Source organism: Lepidochelys kempii, chromosome 2 (genome assembly GCF_965140285.1).
Source record: "Lepidochelys kempii isolate rLepKem1 chromosome 2, rLepKem1.hap1, whole genome shotgun sequence".
Classification (NCBI taxonomy): Eukaryota; Metazoa; Chordata; order Testudines; family Cheloniidae; genus Lepidochelys; species Lepidochelys kempii.
In genome coordinates, this window is record NC_136381.1 from 132,488,371 (window position 1) to 132,504,399 (window position 16,029).

The following is a 16,029-nucleotide window of genomic DNA, read 5'->3' on the forward strand; positions in this document are numbered from 1 at the left end:
AGTTTGAAATGGAGTACGCCCTGCAAGCCATTTCCCAGAGTAAGGAGAACTAGTTCCACTATATCTATACCAACAACTTCCTTTGTCAGCTGCTCCCCAACAGCAGAGAAAGGTACAGAAAACTCTTTCTCCTTTTGAACACGTACTCCTATTGCCTGTCCCTTCATTGCAAATCCTTCCAGTCCCCAAGTGAAGTTCCCAAGTCAGCTTCCCTACAGATACATTTGGCCTGGGTGCACAACCCCCTCAGGCAACACAGGAACAAGGCTTATAACGTCAGCTCATAGAACCATGGGATCTACCAGTCTGCGCACAGTAACTTCTGCATCAGTTTCCAAACAAACAGACTTTTCCACCATCACATCCAGTGAACACACTGGAGAAACAACACTTCCTTCAGCTCCAGCCAGTAAGGCTGCAACCATCTTGGCAAGAAGAAGAAATTAGAACAAACTCTCTCTTGTATAAGCACCTAACAATAGTCCTACATGTAAAAGTAGATAAAAATACCTTTATTTGACACCGCCAATATTGGCCTATGCATTATTATTTTTTATTTTACAGTATGCACAACTAATTTGTATATAAGTTATGAGATTTTATAACTAACATTTCATTGTATTGTGTGGGTTTTTTTTTAAAATGGCTCATATGTCTATCCAAATCATGTCAAGTTTTGATTCATTTGTTTATAGTGAGTGGGTAGCATCTGCCTTTTAATATTAAATGTGTCTCTGTATAGTAAGAGTGACAACTGATGCAGATGCATAGAAATAAATTCTGCCCTTCTTTGTGTTCCTGCAATCCCAGTAAAGTCAGTATGGTTATATAAATGTAACTAAAGTCATAATCTGGAACATTTTGTTTAAAATAAGAGTGGTTCAAACCTCTAAAAGCTCACTATGACTATTGCCCATTAAATGCAATACATTTACATTTTAAAAACATGAGGCGAAGGTGCAGAAATTGCATTGATACTGTATGCTTCAACCAGGTTAAAATCTGAGTTAACTCCATTTATGGCTGACACTGTAGCAGCTGGGAAATGTTCATTTTCACACTATTTTGTTTTAGGGTACATTCAATGTGAACACAGCCTGTTTTTGTATCATCATGCAAAATAATAGGTGATGTGAGTCACTTGCACATTCAGACATACAAGGGCATATTTTGCTGAGCTAATACTATGGTTCGGATGAGCTGAAATCCAATGCTTCAGAAAATTCCTGGCATCCCATGTCCCCTGTATTGCCTCTGAGACATTATACTATACCCACTGGCTATATATACATTTTAAAAGCGTCCTTCGGCAATATGTTTAGTGTTTGGTCAATTCTATAAATGGATGCCTGGAAGGCATTTAAGATCTATATTTTTATCAAGAACTTGAATATGAGCCCCTAAACTAATTCTGTACTCCTGTGATTCCAGTTCAGGGAATGGAAGGTAATTTCAGATAATCTTTAAAAATCTTTCTCCTCGTTTAATCACTGTAACATTTTACCTCAAATAGCTTATCTCTGCTAAGATCACAATCGGTTTTGTTCAGTAAATAAAGTTGCAACAGATTCTCTAAAGCATATAAGAATATCCCTTCCCTCTTGCTTTTCTGAGGAAGAATGTACTGTATCATGAGCACATCAGAAAAGCCACAAGTAAATGTAGTAACTAAGTCTACACAAAATTTCTCTTCAAAATCATCTGAAATTTGGCAGGTTTGAAGTTTTGATGCAAGAATAAACTTCTCAGAGATTCACTCAAGGCTCTAGGCCAGGTTGGTCAACCTGACTGAAACGCCCACATCAGCTTCTGTGAGGATTATCTCTAACCTCGTTGTGGTCTGACCCAGGGCCTTCTATTCCCTCACAACCTCCTTCCCTCATGGTCCCTGTGAGTGCACGCTTCAACCCTTCTGACTTCTGTCTACAGAACAGACCTCAAGCTTTCATCAAAATCTCATGAGCAAGCTATAATTTCCCTTCACTTCATATGGTTTATCAGTTCTGGGGAGAAGAGGGTGAAAGTGTGACGAAAACCATTACTTCCCTGGGTGGCATATTCCCTCCAATCACCCATTCTATCTCTTGGGGAAGGGGTTGGCTATATTTTTACTGACTCCCTCAAACAACTAGAAACCATGTTACTCTGTGGAATAGCCTGAGTAGGCAGCCCAGCCCATATTCCCATTGCCCCTGTGCTGAAGTGGAACAGAAAACAGTCCTCCTACTGCTGATGGAACTACTGCTGAACCTCACCAAAATCTGAGTCCTGAGAAACCCATACTGCACTAAGGTAGTGAATACTTCCCCAAATTGCTTAGTAAACCAGTGAGTTTTGGAAATGGTCATGTGAGATTCATTTAGTGGTTTTTATATTAACATGATGACGTTGCGGTCCAAATACAAGACAGCACAAAGCTTTAAGCAAGCAAGCAGGCTGGTCTGCCAACGGCTGGTCCTGTCAGCTTTACACCCTCTCCTTTATTCTTTCTCTCCCCCCGCGCATTGCATTCTCCAACCGATAAAAGGAATACACTGGCTTTGTTTAACATTCTTATTTACCAATTTCTATCTACCGCATTCCTTGCTCTCGGGCCTTGAGCCCAGTCCTGGGAGGCTTCCCACGGTTCATGTCATCTGGGCGAGATTCCAAGGTTCATGCCCTTGAGAGGAGCCGTGTGTGCACTGCTCCTACACAACACTCCAGGTGTGCCCTGAATGTTGCCAAGTGCATGAACCTTGTATGAGTGATACAACATGAACCTGAAACAACTGGAAGAGCAAAACCACAAAGGTATATACAGCCCAAATACTACCTAATCTATAGTAGGGTGAATGCTGTATACCAAATTTTTAGCCCCATTTTAACCAGGCCTCCATTGTTTCAGGTGAAAATGTAATCGTGGACACAGGATTTTTTTTTCTTTTAGATTACATAAAGCCAAATTCAATTTAAGTACACAACTTCAAGCAGCCGCCATACAAAATCTAGTTCTGTCAGTCCAAATGACAAACACACTTCAATTTCCCACATTTTACATTAAATGTAAAAGAAAAAGGTCAAATGATAGCAAAAATTATTGGTAGTTGTGGAATATTTTGTTAGTTTTTGTTATATGAGTGAGTGTCCTAGGTTCACCTTAGGATTTTAAGTGGCAAATTCTCCACTGATTTTCTCCCTGTCACCTCACTGCCTTCAGTATGATTGTATGGGGTGTAAATCACTACCGTATGTGTCCCATATGCTACGGAATAGCTAAATATTAAAGGGCATTGGTCTTCCCACCACCATGAAGCGCAAAATAGCAGAGTGGAATGGTCTTCCTCTCCCACTTCTCAATGACAGATTCTCTTGGATAGGCTGGAGGAAGCAGAAAGAAGAAGAGAGGAAAAACTGCATAGGTCTATCTTTTGGACATAAAGGCATAGATGCCCTTGAAATCTCAGCTGTTCCCTGCTTATATGAAGTTATTATTCCTGCTTTGCTGTAGCTACAAATATTGTTAAAATAGAGATAAACTTTGTTGAAGCTGTTGGGTACAATTGCCACCCTTCATTTAAGATAACTGCAAAAAACAATTACGTTCCTAATTAGACTGTGTATCTTGCAACCATGTATTTGATTTATAGCTCTCCACAATTTACTTGGGAATCCAAATATTGCTATGGGCCCATTTACTTTCATCTTTCCACAACTATGGCTTAAATTGTGTTTCCAAAGTAATACACGTATGTTAGTTGCATTTTGCATTGTCTTGTATAATTGATCATTGTCTAAACATGTCATCTAGCAGTATGAATTGTCAATTTATGTTCACTTCTTTTAAAATAGACGTGCTATTAAAACACTGACTAACAAGGTCATATGAGACGTAATTACATAATTATGTTGTGGCAATAGGCAATGATTATTTGTTTTGAATAATGTATATGGTTCTGATCTGCATGCTGGAAGATTTGCTAGGTCCTGAGAAATTTGTATGACTTTTAAAATAACATACATTTCCATGCAAAGAGACCTCATTTCCTTAGCATTAAGATTGCACAAGTTCATTTCGTTTCAACATACCCAGTAAAAACTGAAGAAATCACCACAACTTTAGGCAACTTTAACATCCAGACAAACCTAAATGCCATACCTTATCACCGAAACATACTGTAGACCTGATGTTCACAGCAAATTCCCTTTCACTTGGAACATATAGCCCCAATGGTTCACACAACTAGTTCATCACAGTTCCTGCCTTAATTAGTGATTTTTTAGATTCTTGATGTTGATAGGAAATGCATGTATGTAGCTGTCACTTTGAAGCTTCACTCTTGCACCGAGTTCTACTCAGTCAGCCCTTTGTGATTTCAATGGAGTTCTGTGTTGGGTATCATTTCTGCTTGCAGGAAGCTCAGTGCTGAATCGGGGTCTTATGTGTGTGCGTGTACCACAAAGTGTGGTGTTCATTGTTTAAAAAGAGCTAAATGCTTTATGTTTATGTAATTTCACAAAATGTCTTAATAACATTGTTAAACAGTTAGAACTTTCTTGAGGTTGCAGAACAATTTCCATTATAAGCTACTTTTTTCATATGATCAAAATTTTCTTATATATTCAAAATGTGATCTTATATTTTCCTTGCTTGTTGTTTGCTCAAAGATGGAATTGGTTCAAACATTAGAACAAAATCTCTTCAGCCATTTGGGAGTTTAGTGATGGGGAAAAAATACACATACACACACACTCTCTCTCTCTTACATTTCCCTTTTAAAATAAAGAATCTCTCTTTCTCTTTTTAGAAATGACTGACGTATGAAGTATGGTGTAGATTTAATCCTCTGATGACTAGTACCCTCTTTATTTAAAAGCATTATTATTTTTTAGTTTACTAGTTTATGAACCTTTGAAAACTACAGCTTGAGCACATATATGCATTAAATTGGTACATGAGTACACTGCATATGTGCTTGCATCATGGAATGTGTTCACTTTGCATCTAGAATCACAGGCCAATCTCTGTGATCCTGGGATTGTATTGTATTATTATTATTATTATTACCCTCTTTCCCCCATGTAACTCCCTAGAATGTTTCACAAAATTACAAGCATGTAGCCCTTTTGTCTTACATGCACCCGATACTGCACAGTAGTACCAGATGGTAAACATGAATATCTAAAATTGTTTAAAGAAAAAATTATTAAGAAACACCATGTGATCACAGAATTAAAGACATAGGACCAAATTCTGCTCCAGAGATTTCAATGAAGTTATTCGAGATAATCAGAAGGGTAACAATGAAAAATGCAGCTCTATGCCATAATATTTACACACTAGAGGCAGAATTAAGATTGCACATGTAACCTTATATTTTATATGTCATGACTGAATGTACAGCTGCAAAGTTACCATTGCATTAATATAATTTAATGTGTACTTATTATTCAAGGCGTGAATGGATGTAAAAAGAAGCAGAATGTAAATTTAGAATTTTTTTCATGTGTTCAACCCAAGCCCAAAGTTCTACACTACAGTTTTATAGCCCCATAAACCAAAGTCAGCTGCCATGGGCCAGCTGCAGGTGGTTTAATGCAGTGTAGACATACTCCAATTGTCTTTCCGACAAAACTGAAAGAAATTTTGTTTGCAACAAGTTAAAAAAAAAGCACAATATGATAATGTCATATCTTTTTCTTCCAACAGCCACTCAACTATGAAAAAAAGAAATCCTATACACTTAATATAGAAGTAGCAAATACACACCTTGATTTCCGTTTTTCACATTTGGGACCCTTTAAAGATGTAACAATGTTGAAGATCATTGTTGGGGACGTGGATGAACCTCCACTATTCTCTATGCCTTCCTATGTCATGGAAGTTTATGAAAATGCGAAGATTGGGACTGTTGTTGGTACAGTGGCAGCACAAGATCCTGACAGCACTAACAGCTTAGTAAGGTACAGTAAGTCCAAGTAGTACTGAATTGATCTCTGGTTGCTAATGGATAAATGAGATCTGGGATATGTCGGATTATGTATTTTCTGTTAACCTATATTAGAAAAAATGGATGAATTTTTTTTATTCCCAACATCCAATTTTGTGTACGTACTGTAGTTATCAGCTTTTCAATTAATTTGTGCTAAATTGAGGCATTTTGCCATCAACCTGAATAGAAGTTAGCATGAAGCTCACGTTGACACAATCCTTCTCTGAGTAGTCCATTGTGCAGGAATGATTTACTGTTCATAGTATCATAGAATCATAGACTTTAAGGTCAGAAGGGACCATTATGATCATCTAGTCTGACCTCCTGCACAACGCAGGCCACAGAATCTCACCCACCCACTCCTGTAACAAACCCCTGACCTATGACTGAGCTATTGAAGTCCTCAGATTGTGGTTTAAAGACTTCAAGGTGCAGAGAATCCTCCAGCAAGTGACCCATGCCCCACGCTGCAGAGGAAGGCAAAAATGCCCCAGGGCTTCTGCCAATCTGCCCTGGAGAAAAATTCCTTCCCAACCACAAATATGGTGATCATCTAAACCCTGAGCATGTGGGCAAGACTCACCAGCCAGACACCCAGGAAAGCATTCTCTGTAGTAACTCAGATCCCATCCTATCTAGCATCCCATCACAGGTCATTGGGCATATTTACCACTAATAGTCAAAGATCAATTAATTGCCTGACTCATCTGGTAAGATTGTACAGCCTGCTGTTCCACTCCACAACTGGTGTAACCAGCCCATTCCCTGGTTAGGACCGTGACCCTGGCTTCTCTCTACCTTCTTTTGAGGTGCTATGCTTGCACAGGGAGAAAGCAGTCACTGCACTTTCCCAAATGGAGGAAATTTAACAGTGACAAGCACTTGTGCCAGGTGTCAAGGAGGTTCCTCCCACACCATGGGAATGCAGTAATTTTACAAAATATTTATAATCTGAGTTATAATATTCTAATATTTTTCATTCATATCAGAGTAGAAAAGAATTTGGGTCATCTAGTGAATTTTCTTGCATTGCTGATATTGTTTGAGGCATACTTTGCAAACATTTACTACCAGGCAAAGTACATACAAGGATGATTAGTCCTGTTGCTATTTGTCTCAGTAGCGAGCATGTGCTAGATCAGATACGTCATTTGTAAATGAAACAAACATATAACATTTTAGTGAAGAAAGAAATCAAATAGTCTTCTTACTGGAATTGATTTCTTGGAACAGTTTCTGGGTTTTTTTTTAATAAATTCTGTGATATTCTGTGTTAATGGTTTGACCATAACACTACAGTTTATAACACAGCTAGGTTTGAAAAACAGCAAGATCTGAACTATGAAGCTGGCTCCAAATTTCACACACTCCGTATTACAGGCCATATCACCACACTGGGGCTGAAAACTCATATACCCAGGTACAGGAAATCTGAATCTGAAGTTTTCTAAGTTTCAAGGTGTTTGGATTCAGCCAACATAGAAGGAGAGGGTTGCTGGTCATAGCTAAAATTTTGGCTTGGATCCATTCCTGGTTTACAGCAGAGTTACTCTATATGTTTTAGGCCATACTGAGGAATACAGTGGTAGTTCTTGTGTTGCTTTATATAAGGAAGTGTGGTTCTTTTCAAATAAAAAGTATGATAATTCCCTAGATAAACAAACAAATATCTAAGGTTGGAATTCAGATCTTTTAGAAAAAAATAATTCCCATATGACTACATGTTTGGTAGCCTAATCCTTTTTATGAATGAATTGTAAATCCCTTGCATCATTATATGAGAAAGTAAATGGCAATCAGTCTTTCTGAAGTTAATTGGACATGCACAATTTTAATTAAAGCCTACTGTATGAATATGATACTCTCAATACAGTGGAACAATTACCATGGAATGTTATAAACTCCTAATTTTTTATGATTCTGAAACCTGTTTTTGTGCTGATACTCCAACTCTCAGAAGTGTTTGGTATCCAACAATCAGTATCCACAATTTGATAATGCTAAGATAATTAATTTAAACTGTGGTTATCATGTTATTGTCTAAATCATAACATTAGTATGTTAACTAGTAAAATTAACTAGACTAAGAGATGAGTCGCTTTCTAAGTCAGCTAAATGACAATGGCTGTAAGGAAGATGAACCTGTGACCCCATAGCATGGAGCAACATAGAGATTAGCTTTCTTGCTGGCCTGAGAACAGGGAAGCCAAATGAAGATCCACCACCCCTCAACAGTTTTCAACAGTTAAGAAAATTTTGTCTAGAGAAGAGTCAGAGGAAGGTGGTAGGAGAGAAGCCATTGCAAGTTGTGAAAGGCTGAGAAGGAAAATGGCAGCAGGTTTGGTGAGTAGAGTGGGAAACTAGTTGGAGAAACAGCTGGCACCAGTCCTGGTAGTGGATCCAGCCCTTTGGCATCTTTTTCACTAGCAGCTTGAAACAAGTGGCTGAGGTGACAACATAAATTATTCAAATTCTTTCAATAACTGAACCTAATTTTTGCTCACCCCTGCCTGAGCCCTATTCTTTCTTATCATTTTCCTCATTCATCTTATTCCCTTTATTTCCTCACTCTTTCTTCCATTTCTCTCTCTTTTAATGTTTTTTCCCTATATGAAAGATATGCTTGTGGAAGGAGCTGGATTGACTACCTTGGACATTGAAACCCTCTCTTTATCCATAGTAGAGGTTTAGCAGGGACAGCAGCGGTGCAAATGCCCCCTTACTGCCCTACTAGGGATTCAATCCTGACCTGTAGGAAACATTGTTAGGCGTGAGAGGAAAGTTCATTGTCCAACCTCTCTTTATCCATCCCTCTGAGAGTACCAAAATGGGTGTCAATTGTGATGGTAGTTTTTGTTATGGAAATACCTGTCTTCTAATAGCTGGACTAGCCATCAAACTCATTTCACATATAGTCACCCGAGCAACCATCATCTGGTAACAATTTCTGTCATGGTAGCTTTGGGTTGTATTTGAGCCAGAATTCAAGAGGTGAAAGTGTGTACATCCCAATATTGAACCATCTGATGCCCACACACAACATATTAAGGGGCTTGTAACTGTGCAGGCTTCATCCCCATCCCCTGATACCCCAGAAACCTCTCAAACTCTATCAGTAGGTGTCAACTTCATGTGAGTTTATTTATAGTCCTGCCACTATCCCCCGTGCAGTCTCACACAGCAAAGTATTTATGGTGCTTCTGGCCCTTTGGCCCTTTCCCACAGGAAAAGCCCTCCTTTCCTGAAAATCTCAGAGCATACAGGGCTCAGCTAGCCCAGGTGCACTCCTTCATTTCCTTTCTGTACCTCCTTTTATAATAATAAGCTTCTGGTTCAACACCCTTCTCAGCCTGATTGGGGATTTCCAGCTAGTTATCCAATCAGCCGTCTCCAGGGGGTCTGATTGGTGCCTAAGTGGTCAGAGTGCTGACTTACCTTTTAGTTTCCAGCACTCTGTCACAGGGCTTTAATATTTAAAGGGCTGAATTGTGGCTTTGTGACTGCTCTGAGTAACGGGTGACACATACTTGTGCTGCCCCATGAGCAGAACAGAAATGAGCACTTTGCCTGGTGCATATTGCCTTCCCCTCTATGCTTGTTGTCACACTGGGGAGGAGAGTCAAATCTCTCTCCTTATTTCTTACCTACCTGAACAGAGGGAAATTGCAGTTCTGTGGAAACTACCCATGATGCAGGCCATCAGTGGAGGGAAGTAAAGGATTCCCTTATTCCCCTGCCATGGTGTGGAGGGCAAGTTACTGACTTACCCAATATGTTTGAAATATAGCCATAAAACTCCCATTAACTTTAATAAGAGCTGTTTGATTAAAGTCTTAAAATTCAGGGGTGAGCCTGTTGAGAGGAGGAGAATAGGATTACCTTCTCCATGTTCATTCCCACAGAACGCTAGTTTAAAACAATCAAACAAAAACTACTTTGCTTGACATTGATTTACTAGAAAATACAAAATCTACAGCCTGTGTACCGCATAGATGAAGGTATGTGTTCCACAGCTGATCCATCTACAGTGCTAGCTACCAGTCAATTAAGTTACTTAGATCCATTATAGAATGATACTACTCCACAGTATAATTAAAGAGCAATGACTTTCTTCACAGTGTTTCCTAATCCAGTTGTATGTCCTTTCCATTTTATAGGGACACTGCCATTACTGAGGTTGATATAGCTTTAGACAAACATGGTTTCAAGCATATTATTATTAATTTATTACCTGCTGGTTTAATGATACAATTTATTTACTACCCAATTAAGTTACACTTTATTCTGGTGGCAAGAATGATCACTGTGGACAGAGTAAGGATCAGAAGACTGATTATAGCAAATAACTGTCCCGAGGAGAAATATTTTTAAAAAAATTCTTAGCAATAAAGCCAAGCAGCAGGTGACCAAATACAGATATTGTTATCTGCTGTTAGGAGGTGGGAGATCCTTTCCTCCATATTGCATCACTGTTGTTCCCACATAACATTTCTTATTTTTCACATAAGTCTAAATCGAAAGATGCTGCTGCTGTGTCAAATTGTACATGCAGTTAAACATTGCTAGTACTGACACTGTAGTTGACGTAGAGGAGGACATTCTACTATTTTTTCCATCCACAATATCATCACAATCTTTATATACCTCCTTCTTCAAATTGGTGATGATTAACCATCATCTTCTGTACCAGTTTCAAAATGCAATATTTTTTTTAATTGTCAGTGGTTTCTGTGCTTGGGAAAATCAATGACCTTATTTCTTTCTTTTTAACGTACCCAATTTACTTTATCTAGACATTTTACTGTGCTCAGCTCTGTGCCTTACAAATTATAAAAGTAAGCAAATGAAATCTTATATCTCTATCCATCCATCTGTTTCTCTCCATTCACTCATTATATATTTTTGGATTTGTCTGTTTTTTATTTATTTTGGGAGGGCCAAATCACCAATTATTTATAGCTTTTTATTTAGTTAAGGACTCCTATCCCAATTATCCTAGCACCCTGTTTATATTTTGCATCACTTCTGAAAGGTTCTGCATACACAGGGTTACATACCGTTCACAATAAGCTTGGCAAGAGTGCAAAGCATGGTGGTAGTTTGGTTCATACCATGTAGTTAGTGTAAATGCTGAGAATACAAAGCCTTCTAGAAATACCATATTAGTTAACAAATATTTTTCATGTAGTGAATTTTACATTATTTCCAGGATTCAACTCACTGTTTTAAAAAACAAATTTTAAGATTTCCTCCAATCAGCTGTTAGACACATTTGTTTTGTCCTACTTTAAATTAGATTGTAAGCTGTTCAGAGCAAGGATTGTCTCCTACTAGCTGTTTGAACAGATGGTCCCTCGTACAAAGGGTCCTAATCGTGATTTGCTCTCTATGTGCCACTGTAACACAAATAACAACAAATATAAACATCTCGTGCTTTTCTATATAATTTCCATAATTGTTTGCTTAAAATTGACTCTTCTAAGTGACTGACTTTTGTTAGATCCTTCCATGGCTGATTAGGGCAGGTTCACTGTATTAGTGTTTTGAAATTCACAGCATTTTCATGTTGAACCAAACCACTCGGAATTCCACTTTGCTATAATTAACTTCATTAGTCAGTGCAGAGCTTGATTAACAATAGGAAATTGAAGTAGTCTGAGTATCTTCCTGAATGCACTAGAAAATAAACTTCTTTCTTTCCTTCCCCTCCAACCTGACTCTTGCCACTATAGCTAAAACAGAATAGCACATGGAAGATTTAGATATGGAGTAAATTGGGCCGTATGGTTCAGTTGCCTTTTATACAAAGCAGCTGCTTTATTTCCAGGAAAAGTAGAAAGCATTAACCAGATTAAGGAAACCTACAAAATTGGAAAAGCTTTTCTGTAAGCTTCAGACTGCTCATTTTATGGGAAGTTAGTAGAGCATGTAGTAGAGTCTCCCGGCTGCTTTTGCCTTTCTGCTTTGTCTAACTGTCGCGTAGTGTTACCTCATAATGGATGATATATGATAGTGGTTAAGATACCTACTCTGTTACAGAGTAGAAGAACCTGCTTTCCAGCCACTGAGTGATATCGGCGCTGTAATGAACTCAGATTTGCGTCAACTTAGTCTGGATTAAATTGCTAACCTTCTGTTTGGAGCTTTCAAATAACCTACTAATTAAATAATACATTACTTAGTCACAGGATTACAAAATTAACATTATATAGGGAAATTAATTTGGGTTTCAAATAATGGAGCAGATGCAGGAACCTATTTTAACCTTTGCTGCATTGCTAGTAGAATATAGGGATGATTTAACAAATTATATGGTATCATACTTCAGAGAGCCAGGAAAAAAATTGATATTTTAAAAGGAACACTGAGATTCATATTGTAACAAAGAGTATATCCTCTTGAAATTCAGTGTACTACTAACATTCTTTTTGTGGCCTTTAAGAACTTTAATGATCTTGAGCTGGATTATATTTACATTCCTAAATACAAAAATGTATATTTATTAGAGATGGAACAAAAGCATCCCCTCACATTCTGAACCCTCCTTAATTTTTGATTTGAGGAACCTATAGCCAAACCTTTGCTTACACAAAGTAGGATCTGGTTCAGTATCAGAATCTTAGCAGTGAGTATGTGAGGGATCTATAGTGTGGGTTTGGAAATGAAATGAATGTTGCAAGAATTATGTTCTTATACTTTTTTCTTCCCTGCCTAGTAGCTGGTTTTCCTAAAACCCACTGCTGATAAATAGGGAAGAGAATGAAAGCTAACTATTCTAGCTTCACCCTTCGAAAAAAAACAAACAAACAGACAAAGCTAAATTGCACAGGATCAGTTATCTTACATGTCTTTGGGAAGACAGGTCTAATGAGCTTCGGTGACCTGGTAAACATCCTGACCTACACCCTCTTGCATGCCCACACTGCAAGAGGAAGCAGAACAGGGAGCAGGAACTGCTTGCTCAAGTGGGTTCTATGGCAAACACACTGTTCAGAATCAGTTATTACTCTTTTTATATTACAGTACATGCTATGCTGATGGAGAAAAAAAACTCATATTAAATACGGAATGCAGCATATTAATGGAGTGAAGGTTTCCATTGATAAATTAGGCCACAATATATAAATGATAGAATAGCATCTCCTATTCCAGTTAGGCGCACAATACACATAAACAATGGAGTGACAGGCACCTAATATAAGATTGAAACACATTACATCATCAGTGCAATAAAAAGCTCCGATAATAGTCTGGAATGCCGTAAGTAAAGAGTACAGTGAAAAGCCCTACATAAAGTAGGTCCAGTACATGCTGGAACAGTAGAAGCTATTATATTATGGAATGTAGTCTGTGAACTGTGGGAGCACAGGCTCAATATGGAGATGTAGGGTTAGTGGAAGGATCCTTACTGTAATCTGGAAAGCTGTGTGTAATCACTGTGTGAGAATAAGGTCAACAACAACAAAAATACTTGGCTAATATGGAACACAGTGTATGAATGAGAAGAGAAGTCAACAGAAGGTCCTTACTACAGTCAGAAGTGATGATATAATGTATATGCGGAAAAGGGTCAGTCTGATATTTTAAATCATGGTGTAGTATAGAGAATGAACTGTTTTCTGTCTGTGTTCTGTATTGAATATATCACTTTGGCTCTGTTTTATGAATCTGTGCTACGGGGATCACCCTGTTGTATTTTTTATGAATCTGGGTAATATATGGGAATCACCCTGTTGGCTGCTGCAGAACCTACTTTGGTGCAAAGCAAAGGGCCGATAAAAAGGTAGAGATTCTTCCTTATGTTTACTCATAAAATTTGTAAGGCACTAGGATGAAACAGTGAGCAGGATGGTACCAAAGCTCTGACAGATGGACTGTAAAGTTTTCCCACTCTGTATATCTCTGCAGGAGTTTCAGTGTACAGTAGAGCTATGCAAATAACTGATTTTTGTTTTGTTTGAAGGCAATTCCAAATAAAATCAGAGGGAAAAATAATGGGTTGACCCAAAACCAATTATTTTCAAAAATTTATGTGAATTGAAGAATAAATAAATAAAAATGGTCTTGGGTCAAAGGAAAAAAAATCAGTCAACCCAAAACAAATGGTTGTATTTTGAGTGGTTCCTTTAAATAAATAAATAACATTGAAGCATATTTTCAAATGAAAAGTTATTTTGAATTAAAAAAATCAAAACATTGTCTTTTTTAACTTTTCATTTCAACATTTTTTACAATTTTGGCATTTTTGTGTCCTGGTTTTTTTGACATGAACAATTTGGCAAAACCAACATGCATTCACACAACAGTTCGGTGTCGATGGATCTGCATTTTTTTCCGGAAAAAATCACCCAGTTCTTGTGTGCAGATCCATACAAGCAGAGAAGGCAGGGGCCTTCTTTTCCTCTCATGTTACATCTTTGCCCTCTCTTTTCCCTCAATATTATTTTTCCCAAGGTCTACAAGGTTGTCTGTAAATCAAAATATATGAAGAGCACTCTATTTTGCCTGGCTGAAGACTAGAAGTCTTTTGCTTTGTCTGAATTGCTGTGGGTCTTCCCCAGGGCTGCAGCGTACATCTCTTTACTGACAGTGTTGGAACAGAAGCAGCTCTCATCCAATTGCTGCTCCTTCCCTGTAGATACCCAAAATATTATTGGGCTAGGTCAAGCTGTGTGCTCTATCTCTGCTACGCATACGTAACAGCAGTTTATAAGTCCAAAAGATGCTATCACATCACAGATTTCGAGTACAAGGTGGTCAAAATTTCTCAGCAACCAGAATTGTTTCTTCCCTTATCCATAGTTTTGACAGCAAAACTGACAGTTTGTTTCTCTGTTGGAGTTCCAAGGGCCTGAATTTTCACTCTGTGCTGGTGGAATTGCACTAACTTCAGCATAATTACACTGGAGTAAAACTTGCGTATAGCATTAAGACTCAGGTAATATATCTGAGTGTCCCCAAAATCTAGACATGATTTGATCTGAAGGATTGAGCTTCACCAATCTGTAATAAACAAATATGAATATATAAACTTATTCTTATATGACTTATTCTGCTATTTTGTGTATATACGTCCAAAAGCAATGAGTAAATATTGCTCATTTTTATTTTTATTTCATTTTACACACTAAAATCACATTTAGTGTGTAAGTTCCTTGGGATGGAGCCTGGGTCTGGTATTTACTGAACTCAATATTGGTACTTACCTAGCAGCACTGGAACCTGAGTAAAATATTTATTTCGCTGAAAAAGGGGGATTCTGAATATAACAGTGAGATGCTCAGTATCAATACACCTATTTAAAGCGCCATTGCAGCAGGAGTAATTCTCTGAAGAATTCAGTGAAATCAGTAAAATAAGACAGGTTTCAGAGTAGCAGCCATGTTAGTCTGTATTCGCAAAAAGAAAAGGAGGACTCGTGGCACCTGAGAGACTAACCAATTTATTTGAGCATGAGCTTTCGTGAGCTACAGCTCACTTCATCGGATGCATTCACGAAAGCTTATGCTCAAATAAATTTGTTAGTCTCTCAGGTGCCACAAGTACTCCTTTTCTTTTTAGTAAAATAAGAGAGATCTTCATCTTGCTTTGGCTTCTAACTTAGGTCCTTACAGGCTTTCCTGTCCATGCAAAGGTGAAGAAAGAAAATGTGGAAGCAAATCTTTTCCTAGAAAAGCAAGATAATAGAGTACACATGATCAAGGGTAGGAAAGATGTGTAGAAGTTGTCAGTGAATAAAAGTGAGTGTGGGAAAAATGTTTTTTCCCCTCATAGAAACAGCATTCTATTTTCTCAGAATGAAAAGTAATCTGTTTTTATACATGGTGGGCTAATGCCACATAGTTTTTCACATTTGGGAGGGGCATCTGAAGGCTGCATCTGCCGAGTTGTATTTGTCCACATTTGAGGAGCTCTAGTAATGTTTAATGAAGGTTCTGTCTTCTGACCAGGAAGCTGTGGCTAGCTGCAGCTGGAGCACCCAGCTCTCTGACAGTGCCCAAGCATACTCAGAAATGTTCAGGTCACTTGAAATTTATTCCAAGACTTGATTGTATTG

The 16,029-nt window shown here is 38.0% G+C and overlaps 1 protein-coding gene across 3 annotated transcripts in view; it reads left to right on the forward strand.

The window, feature by feature from the left end:
* The window catches only part of CDH18 (cadherin 18), a 454,121-nt gene that overhangs the window by 372,423 nt on the left and 65,669 nt on the right, over positions 1-16,029 (forward strand). For all 3 annotated transcript variants that reach the window (XM_073332279.2, XM_073332277.2, XM_073332280.2), the window contains one exon: positions 5,690-5,943. In XM_073332279.2, the coding sequence (XP_073188380.1) occupies positions 5,690-5,943 (254 nt within the window). The remainder of the gene's footprint in view (positions 1-5,689; positions 5,944-16,029) is intronic.